A 17138-nucleotide genomic window follows, 5' to 3' on the forward strand; every position below is an offset into this window, starting at 1 on the left:
GCAAGCATGGCTGGAAAGAGAAAAGCGATGCGCGTCAGCATGAAAATTCAGCGTGTAAATCAAATGTCTCTGTTTGAATGCTGTGTGCTTGCTAAAGCATGCTTGGAACTCTGTCAGTCAGCAAACAATGCAATGTTGCTTCAAAAAGTTCAGGACAGTGCCGACGAAAATACAACCGAAACTGAAACTCCGACAACACCAGAGGGGATGTCGGAGGAAGAATTCTCAGCTGTGTCACCTTGGCGACCAAGGCGCTCTGCCTGAAGCAGACACCGATGACATAAGCAAGTGTGCTGCGCTTTTATTAAACAATTTGCAGTAATGTAACCTACCTGTACTGTAAATTTCTGCACTTGCTTGTTATTAAATTCATAGGTTTTAATAAAAATGTTTTATTAGTGTAATGCGTGTCTTAATAAAGATTTTTAACCACACACGCACGTTTGTTTTGTTTACTGTACTGGTGATAGGGGGTCATTTTGAATGTCAGGTTATTGTGTGGGAGTTTATACCGTCCATGTGAACGTGCCGTTCTAAGTGGTGGCAACTGTAGCTGAAATTAATCTGCGTGCATCCAGTTGTTTCATTCAAACCGGAGACTAGTTGCTATTGCTGCTGTGGTAATGTATTGCCGCTGACGACAAACTCTAGTTTCATTTTTAGACAACATTCAACCCCCCCCCCCCCCCCCCCCACTAAGGACCTCATATTGACCAATCAGGTTAAAGGAAATCTGCTTCATTTTCTAATGAGGGGTAAAAATTGAAAGCAGCAGCAAGGATAATTAAACCAAAAACAAAACCAGGTTTTACCTCTTATTTGGAAGCCCACTGTCCATTTCCCTGGACCTGTGTTTATGTTTGGACAGCTCCCTCTTTTGCTCGAACTGCAATGCCTCCCCGTCAGGGACGCTCCCAGGCTCAGAGAGGACTGCAGGGGACGGGACAGGACTCAGCGCGAACGGGATCGGACAGGACTCTTTTGTGCAGGTTGTGTGGGTCTCGTATCGGATAAGTCGGGACTGAAGTTTTACAAACCCCTTATCTTTCTCCAGAGCTTTTCTGCCATCCAAACAGAACCTGGCGGTTACAAAAAGACAAGGCATTAGATTCAGTTTAAGGAAGTACAGGGTGATCATAAAATCAGAAATATAAAAAGTTGCAGACAGCTGTACATTGTTTTGCTTAATATGGCATTGTTTGTTTCAGAGATGGCTTCCTTCTTCATATAACATAATGTATACCATAGAGACAGATTTAAAAAAAATATATATTTTGTCATAATTTCTTAATAAAATGAACATACTCAATCCCGTGATAATGGGAGCAGGCAGCCTGGTCAAACGGCAGTTTTTGCACTTTACGAGGTGTCAGATCAGGGGACATATGGAAAGCATTCTCCCTGTAAAAATAAAAACAAGTTCATTCTTCATCACTGCATACAGAATAAGCACATATGGATCAATACAACATGCATGTGTTTGCAATGGAGAGGGCTTAATAGTGTTGAGGAGTGTCTAAGGATTTAGCCTGATATTTTCAGCTCAATTGGCCTAACACGTATCAAGAATATTCTAAAGGCCCTAAATTCCAACTTCATGAACTTACATCCTAGGAAAGTAATATTTTATGGATTATTATGTCAGATATGTATACTTCCAGCTAAATATGGAGAAAAAAAAAAATGACAAAACTAAGAAACTATTCTGGCCCATAGTTCCAGCTAGTTCCCATTACAATTCCAGCTCAGTGTTTTATAGATTTGTAAGGAACTGCGGAAATTAGGCTCCCTAAAGCACTCTGCAGAGTACGGACTTTGTATTTTATTTCACCACCAGAATGGAAAATGGAAATTACCTATATGGTCACAGTATCCTGGCAGACAGTCAGCATGGTTTTAGGAAAGGGAGATCATGTCTAACTAACCTGCTTGATTTTTTTGAGGATGCAACATTGAAAATGGATAACTGCAAAGCATACGACATGGTTTATTTAGATTTCCAGAAAGCTTTTGACAAAGTCCCGCATAAAAGATTAATTCTCAAACTGAACGCAGTAGAGATTCAAGGAAATGCATGCACATGGATTAGGGAGTGGTTAACATGTAGAAAACAGAAAGTACTGATTAGAGGAGAAGCCTCAAAATGGAGCTAGGTAACCAGTGGTGTACCACAGGGATCAGTATTAGGTCCTCTGCTATTCCTAATCTACATTAATGATTTAGATTCTGGAATAGTAAGCAAACTTGTTAAATTTGCAGACGACACAAAAATAGGAGGAGTGGCAAACACTGTTGCAGCAGCAAAGGTCATTCAAAATGATCTAGACAGCATTCAGAACTGGGCAGATGGCATTTAATAGAAAAAGGTGTACTGCACGCAGGCAATAAAAATGTGCATCATAAATATCATATGGGAGATACTAAAATTGAAGAAGAAATCTATGAAAAAGACCTAGGAGTTTATGTTGACTCAGAAATGTCTTCATCTAGACATGTGGGGAAGCTATAAAAAAGGCCAACAAGATGCTCGGATATATTGTGAAAAGTGTTGAATTTAAATCAAGGGAAGTAATGTTAAAACTTTACAATGCATTAGTAAGACCTCATCTAGACTATTGTGTTCAGTTCTGGTCACCTCACTGCTGCTCTAGAAAGAGTGCAAAGAAGAGCGACCATAATTATCCCGGGTTTAAAAGGCATGTCGTATGCAGAGGGGCTAAAACAACTGAATCTATTCAGCCTTGAACAAAGAAGACTACGCGGTGATCTGATTGAAGCATTCAAAATTCTAAAAGGTATTGACAATGTCGACCCAGGGGACTTTTTCGACCTGAAAAAAGAAACAAGGTCACAAATGGAGATTTGATAAAGGGGCATTCTGAACAGAAAGTAGGAGGCACTTTTTTTTTTTTTTTTTTTTTTTTTTTTTTAGACAGAGAATTGTGAGGGTCTGGAACAGACACCCCAGTAATGTTGTTGAAGCGGACACCCTGGGATCCTTCACTCTGGGATCAATAAGCTACTAAATAACCAAACGAGCAAGATGGGCAGAATGGCCTCCTCTCGTTTGTAAACTTTCTTATGTTCTTTATGTTCTTATGTTCTTAATCCTCACGGCATCTGCAGTTATCATTGGTATGTAGAATACAACAGTTGCACAAAAAAAGCCTTTTTTTTTTGTTAATGACTAATTGGCGCAAGAACTTTTACTAAGTGAACCGGCAAATCCAAAAGCCGACCACTAAATATCATTAATTGAATTCCACAAGCAAAAGCGTTTGTTAGAAAACAGTGAGACTGTTTTCCAGCCTTAAGCATTTGGCCATGAAAAGACATCCAAGCTGCGTTCCCAGTATGTAAGTGATGCAGAGGGCTATACCCACATTTATAAAGCTTTGGTGACAGTCATCACATTAAGTTCTGAACTACAGGTTCAAGCACTCTTTAGATGCCCAAATCACACATATCTGGATTACAGATGAAAATGAAAATAATAATAATAATAATAATAATAATAAATAATAATGAGAATTTCTAAGATTAACATTTAAAGTTTTCAAAATGATTATTATTATTATTATTATTATTATTATTATTATTATTATTATTATTATTATTAGAATTACAGTATTATTCAAACATCCTCCTAGAGTACTTTTTATTTCGTTTTTTTTTTTGGTCCTGCAGTTAAGAATGGAAATCTTATGTGTGCGTATGGAAAATGTGTTTGCCAGCGTTGCCAAACAAAACGAAAATACAAAGTATTTATTTAAAAAATACTTTTTTTTCCCCTAAATTATGACATGTCCTGAAATTTTTGGCAGACGTGATAGGGGCATCAGAATCAGGTTTTGCAAACTGCCCGTGACTGGCAGCTGCAGACTCGGGTTTCGGTAGTACTGTCAGTAGATTCCGTTTTTCTTTTTGCAACACCTACCGACGCCACCCAGGAAACAGTAATAATGCTGATGATGTCATCAAAAAGAGGCGGATTTTCATTCTTGAACGACTGTATACCAATTCATAAAGTGCTTTGCGACAGTTACCCGTATTCTCAGATAATTTTATGAATAGCAATATTTATTTATTATGGACAACTTTCGTTAGTTTTAAACGAAAGTACTTTAATGAAAGGGCCCGTTATCTTTAAAGCATACCCTCTCAGGATCAGCAATGGCTGGAGTTCACCAGTTGGTTGGCCTTCAGGTGTGAAGTATTTCAACAGTTCTTTAGCATCCAGCTGAGCAGAAGGTAACCTCTGACCATCCTTGAGCCCCAGCAAAGACTCAGATCCTGCCAACAGTGTGCCTGTCCTGGTAAAGTAAGTTTAAAAAAAAAAAAAAATAACACCTACATTTTATGATCAGATAAGTTATATTTTGTCTTATTGGACCACATCGTTTGTTGAAGAATGCTTCAGATTCCTGTGCAAATTTAATGGAAAATGTAATCTGTTTGTTTTATTAATGTTCTTTAAAAGTGGTTTGCAGCGAGGTCTACATGCATTCAGCTCTTCTGTGTTCAAGTGCCTTTTACAGTTCTTTCGTGCACTGTTATGTATGATGCTTCTAAATCTTTCTTTAAGTCCTTGGCTCTTAATCTGAGATTCTCCTACCTGCTGCACCTGTAAGTTTCTTTGGACATCCACTTCTTTTCAAGTGTATCAGTTTAATTTGTTCTGTGGTACATCGTGATTATTGCTCTGATTATGGACTTTGGTATTCCATATTTTATACTATTCTGTAGCTATTTATTTTGTTGTAGTTTGCTACGAGTGCTTTTCTCATATGTTAATCCAACTGTTGTCTTGACCATCATCTGCTGTGTTGCCAAAACCTTATTCTTCAACAGAATTTGGAACTAATTACCTCTTTTCCTGGCTATTGTTATGCAGCTTAGATACTGTGAAATGGGTTTCAATCAATTGATATAGTTTTTAATGAGTTCTATTAAGTTTTTACAGACTTTAAATGTAAAGGTGCCAATACATTTGCCATGAATAAATATTTTAAAATGCTTAAGTGCTGCTCTTTTTTTAAATAAAAAATGTTTGCTAAACTAACATAAATTGTGTATTTTGGTCTTTGTAATGTTAATTAGTGGCTAATGTTCACTACATGCTTGTTTTTAACATGCTTTCTTGAATGATCTTCTGCGACTGTGTGCACCCAGTTCCCCAAAATACTAAACAAATACTACAATTACTAGAAGACAAAACTTGTATTCTATATTTTACCAATACAGTAAAAATCACTTGGTACGTGCTTCCAAGCATGTGGAAACAATTTAGCTCTGTTACGACCTATTCTTGAATCCCACTAGAGACAACTTACTATCTTACCTCATCCTTTGTCTGATTCTTTCCAAGTTTTCAAAGTTTTGAAGGACACTTCTCTCAGAACACTCTGAGGAACTCACACGCGTTACATCATATCCTGCAAACAATTGAAGGTCAAAGTATTATACAATCGTTTTGGAATGCAATTTAAAATGAAGATTGTAGAAAACTGCAGCTATTAGGGCCAAATGACTATATCTATATTCATAAGCAAGATCAGTGACATTAAAGAATAAGAGTCAGTGCCATATAGTGATCTGCCCCTTTGGAACAAGTTTCTTTATGCTTTTCTGGCAACACACTGTTGTGCATTAGATGGTGCTGGCATTGACTACAGGAACTGTGGGTGTTCAAGCCTACATTACTTTTCTCTGTGTCAGGCAAATAGAACTGAAGAGCAGCTTCTGAGCTCATTGTCAAAGAACTTTAACACAGACTTATAAAAAAAAAAACTAAAACAAAAGACAATATTTGTGTAAATGCAAGAACCACCACCCAGAAGGACTGCAAACATCACAAACAGGAAACTAAAACTAAACTAAAAGAAAATAACTTTTTTTTTTTTTTAAACCAAATTCCTAGAAGAAAATGTTATATATATATATATATTAACACATATAACACATCAATTCATATAATACTCTTTTGCACTTTGTGAAAAACTGAATCATGACAGATCAACAACATGTTATTAAAAGGGTCCTACCAGGATACTTTTTCTCACGATTCTCTTTCAGGGCCTCCTCATGAAGAACAGTTTTGGGAAGGTTTGCATCGTGCATTTTTAGGTATTGCTCCCTAGCAAGTGCTAACAAAACCTTCAGGTCATTGACTGGAATGGATGCTGGCTTCTTGTTCTTCACTCTTATTCCTATTAACAGAACAATGTAGTAACACAAACATGGAGTTTAAACCATAGTTTTACATAGCTGGTACCCTATGAGCCCATCTTAACGTTAAAAATAAATAAATAAAATAAATAAAAATAAAAAATTCTATACATAAATAGTGGGTAGTTATTAGTTCATATTAGTGTTTAACAAAAAGTTCAAAATGAAGATGAAGGCCATTTTCAAACATTTTTAAAACAGTAATGTAAATATGCCATTTAATTTCAGCTAGAATCCAGATATTATCGGTTATAAATCCCTAGACCATCCCTGGCAAAATAATCTGCTGTGTATTCTTTAGTAAAATAAATAGGATTCATATTAACGTTCATTTGGCCAGCACAGCACACAGACAAAAAATAAAGTCTGTCAAGAAAGATTCAGTGTTCTCATCCTCTTAAGCAGAAAACATGCTTGCAATAGACCCCAGAATTGTAGTTTATAAAAAATGTTTATTGATGTAAAACCCAATGCCATTTTGCTAAATTCTTAGAATCATGAAGCATACAGCTAATTATCAACTATTCATTATTAAAGCTATACAGTTGTTTCCTTAGTTGTAGAATACCATTTAAACCAAGAGTACTACCTGTTTTTAGTCTGCTTACAAATTTATGCAGTATCTTTAAATGTTTAAATATCTATCAGAAGAAGGCCAGACAGAAGAGACTAGCTTAGCTGTTTAGGGCCATAGACATTAATGAGATAACTGCATTTAGCGGCACTAAAATATCTGTCAAATATATTCATTTCGAATCTAGTCGGACTTTAAAGAAATTGTTTTGAATCTTTATTGTGGAAACTGCAAGGTAGACAATAAATGTGAGCATATATCAAGCAACAAACATGTGTACAGTGTTTAGCTAACATATGAACACATTAATTAATTGCATACTGGACCTCCATGCTCCTCTGTGTGTATGCCTAGCCCTTTACTTTAATACAGCAGTGTATAGAACAACCTCCTAAGAGAACCGCCTAAGGGAACACCCTTGTGGTGAAACTGATTTTTCCCATTGTAAATGCTCCGGCTAAAGGAACAGGAACTTCGCTTAAAAGAACACCTTCTTGGCACGGCTAGCCAGTCGTTCACAATGGATACAGTACTGTTTTGTAAAAAAGCTACTTGTCATCACGAGATTGTCTTGAGGGACACTGATTGGTTTATTAAACCTTTCCAGAACCACCGTCATATCATTGAATTGTTTTGTATTCTGATTTCCACGAGTGCACCTCATTGCTACAAAATGACATGTAAACAAACTGCAAAATGCACCACTGTTTCTCTTGCTACACTATATATATAGTGTAGCAAGAGAAACAAAGTTGGAAATTGTTCGAGCTCTTGAAAAAAACCTGAAATCAACACAATTTGGTGTTTCCTCATTCTGGTGAGTTCCTTCACCAATCTGTTAAATAATGTGCACGTTTTGTATATTGTTGCTGCATTTTGTAACGTGTGTAGGGGTGCTGTGCTAATTTAGTTTGACAGTTTATTAACGTTATTTTTGCCTCTGCCATTGTGATAGCCCGAAACACATCCACCAGCTAATTTCACAGTAAATAGCGATTTAAGCTTTTTGACCATGTTTTTTTGCTTTAGTTTTATTAACGTTAGTTTGTCTGTTGTTTTATTATCATATTTTATTAACATACACTTACCTATTTTGTTTTACTTATTCAATTCATTTCATATGTTGATGCACGTGCGTCATGACAAGTAATACATATTTAGTTATTTATTTAGTCTGGTGGCTAACTCCATCTTAGAGAACACTTCGGCTATAAGAACACTTGGCTTGCTTCCCGAGGGGTGTTGTCTTAGCCGGATACTACTGTAGCACCAACAATATTATCACTGTTTCCCCTTTACTTGCGGTGGAGATCTCTGGGTTCTTCTTTTATATATATATATATATATATATATATATATATATATATATATATATATATATATATATATATATATATAGTAAATTAAAGGTTGCTATTGCAACTTTTCTTCTGCTTCAGGTCAGAGCCATGCTGTTAATGCTGTAGAACATGTAGCATAAAACACACGTAAGTGTACAATTTACTGTAGATTTAGACATTGAAATATATTCACCGCTTTCTGAAATGTACCACAGAACAAAATCATGCCTATTCCTAGAAAAATCCTCGCTATGTTTAGAATGTTACTGGAACAAGGCAAACTACTATATATTCCTGAATCCAAAAACCACTATTTAAGCGATAGTGCCCACCAAGGAGGGCTCTAACGTGATAATTGACCGCAACGGGAGTTATGCGTCCCGAGCGAGGGCACTAACCAAAGTCTAGGTCAATTATCACACGGTAGAGCCGTCATCGAGAGGGCACTATCGCTATTAGAAAACTATTTTTATTGTTGTTTTCTTTAAAAAAATAAAAATAAAAAAATAAACACACCTTAAAAACTAGATTTGATTTGTCGGGCACCTTTCAACTGAGTAAAGACTTTCTAAGAAAATAGTCCCGAACATTTTTTAAATAAAATAACAAGGATGGCATACATATAAAGAGAAAAACAATTAATTTTTATTTAGTAAATCAGTTTTTATGTTTTATTACCTTGTTAGGGTTTTAAACTCCCATTTATAATTTGGACATTGCCTGAATGAACGGAGCAATTACAGAACAGTTTGTGGACGATGGAGTCTGAACTACCAATACCATCTCTCATTAAATAGAGTCTGAACTACCAATACAATCTCTCATTAGAGTCTGAACTACCAATACAATCTCTCATTAAATAGTCTAAACTACCAATACAATCTCTCATTAAATAGCGTCTGAACTACCAATACAATCTCTCATTAAATACCACTTTAAAATGCCTCCTAACTCACCATGTTTCCACCATCAGCCAAAGCCTTTCTCTCCTGAATATATATATATATATATGAATGGAGCAATATTACTGAACTGTCCGTGTCTCGCTTTGTTGCTGTTGAAAGATGCCGTGTCTGTGACTCCAGTCGAGCTGACAGTCTGCGATTGGCTCTTGGCAGTTGCAGGTAACTTACAGGATTGGTTGCTTTCGTCAATGCAAAGTATTGATTGGCTGGTTTTGGTGAATAATACATTAATTTGGACCAATTGTGTCTTTGTTTAGTATTTACTGTGCAGTAGATGTGAAGTACGCTTAAAAGATACACACAATCTAAAAGAAAGTCACCACTTGTGTGGATTGATTTTAAATGTGATTCAATGTTGGTGCTGAGATGTTCCAGCGGGCATCTACTGTCTATTACTGCCTGCTAGAGCTGGAAGCTCATTGGCTGACTGTACCGAATCGTTTTCTAAATACAATTCTTTAACACAGAGATTCCAAAAAAATGAAAATTGCAGACCTAATCATGATGTGCTGGTTTGACATGAAATTATCTGTTTGTTAGGCATTAAAATGACATACATCAGTGACCCATTTCCACCCTTGTGTTTTGATCTGTAATTAGTTCTGTTTATCCAAAGTGAAAGATGTACTTGTTTTATAAAGTAAATTCCAGGAAAGTGTAATTCTAAAGATCTAAATTAGTCTTGTATTGCACATACTTTGAATGGACCCCAAAGCACTTTCTCTAAGAAAACCAAAACAGGAAACTGGATTTTCTGAACTCCATATATTGGCAAATCCTCTTTTCCCCTTCTTCAAAGACGTGAGATTTGAATCTATGGCAGGAAGTATTGTCTTACTTAGTACTTCTAGTCTACTGTACATCCTCCTTCCTCAAACCAGGCAATCAGCCTGCCCATCATAACTAGAAATACACTTATTATAACAGAGATACAGAAAAATGGTTTTACACCCTAGTTCTCTCACTTATTAGCACAGGAAGCTTTATCACTGCAGTAGCACTTTAGATGAATAGCCATGTAATTGCTTTGGAATAACTGGGTATTTAACAATGGTCCCTACTATTAAATGGTAACTACTTTATAATTACATGGACATGGCCTTGTGAATAAAATTACGTTAACTAAATTACATGGAAACACCATGGCACAGGTCATTCCTGTGCAATTGCACTTATTCCACCTGCAGTAACCATGTAAGAAAAGGAAACGTTATTACCATGAAGTACATTATTACCATGCTATTACATGGTTATGTACACTACATAGTGTAACACTTTTTTTAATACTGAAGATCTTTTAGTGCTTGATTTTTTATATTTTATGCGGATATATCAAATATAATAATGTACATTTAAAAGTTGCTTGCTGGTTTCCAGTCCCATCCTGTGGTATAGGCCAACTTCAACCAACCAAGTGGTCTGTCTTGAATCAGATCAAACATTCTATAGGAAAGGAAGTGAGACTGTACAGTGCCTTGCATAAGTATTCACCCCCCCTTGGACTTTTCCACATTTTTTAGTGTTACAACCTGGAATTAAAAATGATTTAATTAGGATTTTTTGTCACTGATCTACACAAAATAGTCCATAATGTCGAAGTGGGGGAAAAAATCTTTAAATATTTTTCAAAATTATTTACAAATAAAAAACTGAAAACCTTCCAGCAGGACAATGACCCTAAACACACAGCCAAAGCTACACTGGAATGGTTTAAAAACAAGAACCTGAATGTCTTAGAATGGCCCAGTCAAAGCCCAGACCTCAATCCGATTGAGAATCTGTGGCAAGACTTGAAAATTGCTGTTCACCAACAGTCCCCATCCAACTTGACAGAGCGTGAGCAATTTTGCCAAGAAGAATGGGCAAAAATTGCAGGATCCAGATGTGCAAAGCTGGTAGAGACTTACCCAAAAACACTCACAGCTGTAATTGCTGCCAAAGGTGCTTCTACCAAGTATTGACTCAGGGGGGTGAATACTTATGCAACCAACAAATGTCTTTTTTTTGTTTAATTAACTTTTGTGTCATAATAAAAACATATTTTGCACCTTCAAAGTGTTAAGTATGTTGTGTAAATCAAATGGTAAAAATCCCAATTAAATCCATTTTAATTCCAGGTTGTAACACTACAAAATGTGGAAAAATCCAAGGGGGGTGAATACTTATGCAAGGCACTGTACCAGAAAACAACCCTTTTCTTGTTCTTAATGTGTCTACTTGACTTAGAGGTTTATTTGATTAACCTATTACCCTCCATGTTAAGCCACAGTTGGATATTTTAAATGCATATGATTGTACCAGGGAACAATAGGGCAGCAGTATGGAGTAGTGGTTAGGGCTCTGGACTCTTGACCAGAGGGTTGTGGGTTCAATCCCTGGTGGGCGACACTGCTGCTGTACCCTTGAGCAAGGTATTTTACCTAGATTGCCCCAGTAAAAAACCCAACTGTATAAATGGGTAATTGTATGTAAAACTAATGTGATATCTTGTAACAATTGTAAGTCGCCCTGGATAAGAGTGTCTGCTAAGAAATAAATAATAATAATAATAATAATAGTTGGTGCAATCCAAGGTGATTTTCCTATGCTGTTTGAAAAAAAAATAAAATAAAAAAAAAAATTCCAGTTGTGGCTTATCCTGGCAGGGTATAGATTGAAAACATCAACCAGTTAGTTTCTTAGTTTCACCTGTGACGCAAAAGTTGTTGGTGGTAAGAGATGCCTATTGTTGATGACTAATTGGACACTCATTGGTATGAGTGTTCATAAAAAGTATGTTTTATATGTGCACTACACTTTGAAAAAACAAAAAGTTGAGAAATAATCTCAAAGGAACATCTAATACCCAGCTGTCTTAACAGCTCATATCCCAATTTCTAGACAAAAAAAAACAAAAAACAAAAAACAAGCAAGCAAGCGCTAAACAAACAGATATATTTAAATTAATAAAACGGAATACATTTGAAGTAACCAATGTGATATTTGTGGATTTGTAAGTGAATTTATACTTGTTTCTTAAGAGCTTCAAATCCCAGCAAGGCGAGACCCGTTTTAAAAAACTCACGCAAGCATTCCTTCAGGACCAGCACCTGAATCTGAGCCAGCTTCTTTTCTCTCTGAATCAGCTGTTCACCATGGAGAAGAGACAGAGACCCCAGCAGTGCAGCCACATCCAAATCTATAGGAAACAAAAAGCATATAATCCACTTATATTTTTAATTGCTGGTAACCCTAATTAATAATAAGCTGATCAGTGTGTCACGTAAGAAACCAATTCAGACATTCTGTTCACAAACCAAATCATGTTGTTTTAGATGACAACCTTCATTTAAATTTGGAAAGAACATTCTCCAAAGATACCATTTCAGCTTTGTGTGACTCTATTTTTCATCTTGCTCATGTGATATTAGTGTGGCCTGTTTTGCATAGGACATGCCAATTTAAAGGTGCATGCTGGTGCCACAATACAAAAAACTAACTTTTCTTTAAAGAAAAAACTTTTCTTTAAATCTCATCATCAAATATTTAGTGGAACACGCTGCAGATAAAAGAATCTGAAAATGAAAGAGGTTTTTTGCCATAGGCCTATGAACCATGACATTGCCATGATTACATAATTACAGCATGTAATTAGATTAGGATAAGAAAAGCTTACAGTTTAGCTGACTGAAATAAGGCTTTGTCATTATTTAGACATCAGCAGAAATAATACATTGAGAATAAAAGTTAATTACATTTTATATTCAAAGATTTTCTTAAAAATCTAGTATCACGTCCCTCTAAGGCAACACTTCTCAAATGCGGCCACCAGAAGGATTTTGTAAGGAAACAGCAGACCCCCAGGCAACTCCTCTTTTAATCAACCTTTACTAAAAATCAGCGCCGCTATCCATTCATTCTGCTTGCATTCTGATTCCTAATACTGCTTTTGTTTATGTAAGCTGCTATATTGATTGGTTGAGTTTTCATTCTGATTAGGATTTAATTTTGGTTTGTGTACCCCCTGTTGAAAACCACTGTCCTATACAATGAATTAGCCACCAAATCCTTAGAACTGATATACTGTATTGAGCCGAGTCTAATTTGTAATGTTGCAGCTGCATAAATTAAATACAAAGACACATTTACTTATTTTGGAATCTGCAAGATGCTTTTTAGGATTTTGCAATTTAACTAAATGGATTTTTAAACGTACTAGGGCTTTTTCACAGAAATACAATGATTCTTGGTTGTAAATCTCCCTCCCGACCTGTGAGGGCGCTAAGCAGCGAGAACAGAGTTCTCTGGACGGGCTGGTCTGACAGTTCTTTCCCAGGGTTCAAGGGAAGTTAGCCAGCCTGGAAGGGGGCGAGACTCCGTTGCAATCACGCATTGACCCGGAAGGGAAACGACGTGGCAGCCGCAGATTGGAGAGGCGGTTGCACTCATTTACAAAGGGGTCATGTGTGATGGCATAAAAGGGGACGAAGAATCGTAATCTGTAATTCGTTTTGTGTATTTGTATTGAGACTGGAAGGACCTGTGTTATTGTATTGCAAGTGTTTTGTTTTGTTTGTCTAACTGTTGCTTGTTTGTTTGACGGCTAAACACGTTCCGGAGCTGTCGCCAGAGGCCAGCACCCACCCGGAACAACACTGCACTAAATCACACTGTATTGTATATTCACCACTAGCACTACTGCACTCGCTATAGGACTGGTGACCGTGTATGTTTTGTCTGTGTGTGTCTATTTTTGTGTGTTATCATTTGGGACTGCCCGTGCATTATTTATACAGAGCAGTACCCATCACTGGATACTGCCTGTATTTCATTATAGTTTCTGTTAGTCAGTTTCGACCATTGGATTAAAAATAAAAAACCATCATATCACCAGAACTGTGTTTGTCATTGTTTGAAGCCCTGCATCACCTCTACACCTGCGCACTATAAACCACTTTGCCACAGGCTTAAAATACCCAGAGGACTTAACTACTGATTTCAATATCAGATTTTTTGCTGTGTTTCATTTTAATAGAAATCACTAGTTTAGAGGGTGTATGTGTAGTTTTTGTGGAGGTGGAGGTGTGTGGGTGTATGCCCATGTGATAATGTACATTATATAACAAATGCTTACAAACTTTTAATAATTATTGTAAAATCCAGGTCAAATTGGCACTATTATATGTGTATTTATTAGTGTTAGAAGGTTCGAAGGTTCGTTCGTTAGCCAGGAATACAAAGATTGCTTTAAACCTTCGAAGGTTCATCAGGCACCATTCACACACTATGTTTTTTTTTTCCCCTCTTAACAGAAACGGTTTGACAATGTGTGAATACTATAAATCACACACTAAATGTTACTCGCATCTAAAATGTGATCTTTTGATTTGCATAATGCATATTACTTAAACAAAAGTTGTATTAAAATCCACTACCAAATCTTTATACGTAGCAACTCTATATGGCGCCAGTGCCGTATATGAAGCAGTGTATAGTATCCAAAGCACTGAGAGGGTACCTATAGCGGTTGTAGTGCTTCAGTAAAATATGTACTGAATATCTAGTGTACAAGACAGTGTAAGAGAAGTGCTATGGTAGAATATGTTTGAAACATACAAAATATACGCTAACACTAATAATTTCAACAAAAAAAAAAAAAAAACTGAGCACCCCTTCCAACTTGTGTTATCCAGAGGCAAACCTTCTTCATTCGCCATCTCGACAGCAAATCGCTGTATAGTGTAAGCTGCATTGAAAGAAATGTCTCGAAACCCCTCTGCTGTTTGGGATTTTTTTGTTAAATGCCCAGATGGCCAAAAAAAAAAAAGTTGAATGCAAGCAGTGCAAGTGACAGTTGATGTATCATGGAGGCACATCCAATCTCCGGGGTCACTGAACAAGTGTAAGTTCATATTATGCATCCATCCATCCATTATCATTAACCGCTTACTCCTTTACAGGGTCGCAGTGAGCCGGAGCCTAACCCGGCATTCACAGGGCGCGAAGTGAGACTACACCCTGGACGGGACGCCAGGCCATCGCAGGGCACCACACACACACTCACTCACTCACAGGGCAATTTAGAGTGACCAATCAACCTGGACAGCATGTCTTTGGACTGTGGGAGGAAACCGGAGTACCCGGAGAAAACCCACGCGAACACGCCAGATTCGAACCCAGGACCCTAGCGCTGTGAGGCAGCAGCACTAACCACTACGGCACCGTGCCACCCAGTTCATATTATTATTATTATTATTATTATTATTATTATTATTATTATTATTATTATTATTATTATTATTATTATTATAGTAGTAGTCGTAGTAGTAAAATGTGACTGTGACTGATAACCTGCTTGGAACAGTGACTGTTAAATTAAGTTTGTTTTGCCTAAATCCGCTGCAGTTAGTGGTGCTGCAAAGCAAACTTACTCGCAAGCAGCATCAATTACATGTAAATAAACAATGTGTATTTTTATTTCAATTATAAAAACATACTGTTCTATATAGTGTATGTTTAAACTGCATGTGAATGTTTTATTTCATTTATATGGCTTACCTATAAAATAATAGGATTTTCAATCCAATATAAAAAAGTAGCTATTGTGACGCCACCAATAAATTATGCAAATGAGCACCATCAAAAGTTTGAACCTTCCTTTGTTAATGTGTTCCAAACCTTTGAAGGTCAAAATGTACCCTTCATTGCAGTCCTAATTAGAGTACTACTATAATACTTTCCTGAGAGGAATATTTGGGGTTCTGAGAAATAGTTGCAATGAAGTGTATATACATGATCCTCTTGGGTATTAAACAAACCTTCATTCCTCCTTACCTGTCCCTGGCAGCAGCTTGCTATTGAGCAATCCGTTTACTGTGACCAGAGCAGCAGCTCCATTGATCTGAGTAGCAGAGCGAATCAGTCTAGCCTTGCAACCCCCATTTTCTTTGCCCTGGACCAGAAGGAAATAGTTACAGTTCTCTCCTTTCATTGCAATATCTGGAGCTGGAGAAAGAAAAATACATTGACATGCTTTATTCCACATATATACATACATACATATATATATCTATATCTATACACACACACACACACACACACACACACACACACACATTATATATACATATATATATATATATATATATATATATACACACACACACACACACACACACACACACACATATATATATATATACACTACCGGTCAAAGTTTTAGAACACCTCCATTTTTCCAGTTTTTATTGAAATTTACGCAGTTTAATGTCTCAATGTACTCTGAAATTAAAGCATAGAACAAATAAACAATTGGAGATAAAAAAAGAAATCATGGAATCGTTTTGTTTAACAAAATTTAATCTAAATTTTTGACTCATCAAAGTAGCCACCTTTTGCAGCTATAACAGCCGAACACACTCGTGGCATTCTTTCTACAATGGAAATCAAATATTGTTCGGAAAGTTCTTCCCAACACTGTTGCAGAAGTTCCCACAAATGTGTTGCACTTGTAGGTTGCTTTGCTTTCACCCTTCTGTCCAGTTCATCCCAAACCAGCTCGATGGGGTTTAAGTCTGGAGACTGTGCTGGCCATTCCATGATTTGAAACCTACCGTCTTGTTCTTTTCTTCTAAGGTAGTTCTGACATAGCCTGGAGGTATGTTTTGGGTCATTATCTTGCTGTAGGATGAACCCCTGACCAACTAGGCGTATACCAGAGGGTATTGCATGGCGCTGCAAAATGCTGTGGTAGCAGTTTTGGTTCAGGGTGCCACTCACTCTGTGCAAGTCGCCGACTCTGGATCCAGCAAAAGAGCCCCAGACCATCACGCTTCCTCCTCCATGTTTGACAGTTGGTGTCACACACTGAGGAACCATCCTTTCGCCTACTCGACGGCGTACAAAAACCCTGCGTGATGAACCAAAGATTTCAAATTTTGATTCATCGGTCCATAAGACCTTCTTCCAGTCTTCAGTAGTCCACTGGCGGTGCTTCATGGCCCAGGCAAGCCTCTTTTTCTTATTTTGCCATCTTAGCAATGGCTTTCTTAC

General features: G+C 36.9%; 1 protein-coding gene across 1 annotated transcript in view; it reads right to left on the bottom strand.

Moving 5' to 3' along the window:
• Nucleotides 1-17138, bottom strand: part of LOC117400243 (mdm2-binding protein-like) — a 40840-nt gene that overhangs the window by 6910 nt on the left and 16792 nt on the right. Inside the window, exons 12-18 of the mRNA XM_033999875.3 lie at nt 15921-16091; nt 12172-12285; nt 6045-6209; nt 5342-5435; nt 4158-4313; nt 1306-1401; nt 813-1079 (exon numbers count right to left, since the gene is read on the bottom strand). Coding sequence (XP_033855766.3) covers nt 813-1079; nt 1306-1401; nt 4158-4313; nt 5342-5435; nt 6045-6209; nt 12172-12285; nt 15921-16091 — 1063 coding nt within the window. The remainder of the gene's footprint in view (nt 1-812; nt 1080-1305; nt 1402-4157; nt 4314-5341; nt 5436-6044; nt 6210-12171; nt 12286-15920; nt 16092-17138) is intronic.

This window comes from Acipenser ruthenus, chromosome 4, assembly GCF_902713425.1.
Source record: "Acipenser ruthenus chromosome 4, fAciRut3.2 maternal haplotype, whole genome shotgun sequence".
Taxonomy (NCBI): domain Eukaryota; kingdom Metazoa; phylum Chordata; class Actinopteri; order Acipenseriformes; family Acipenseridae; genus Acipenser; species Acipenser ruthenus.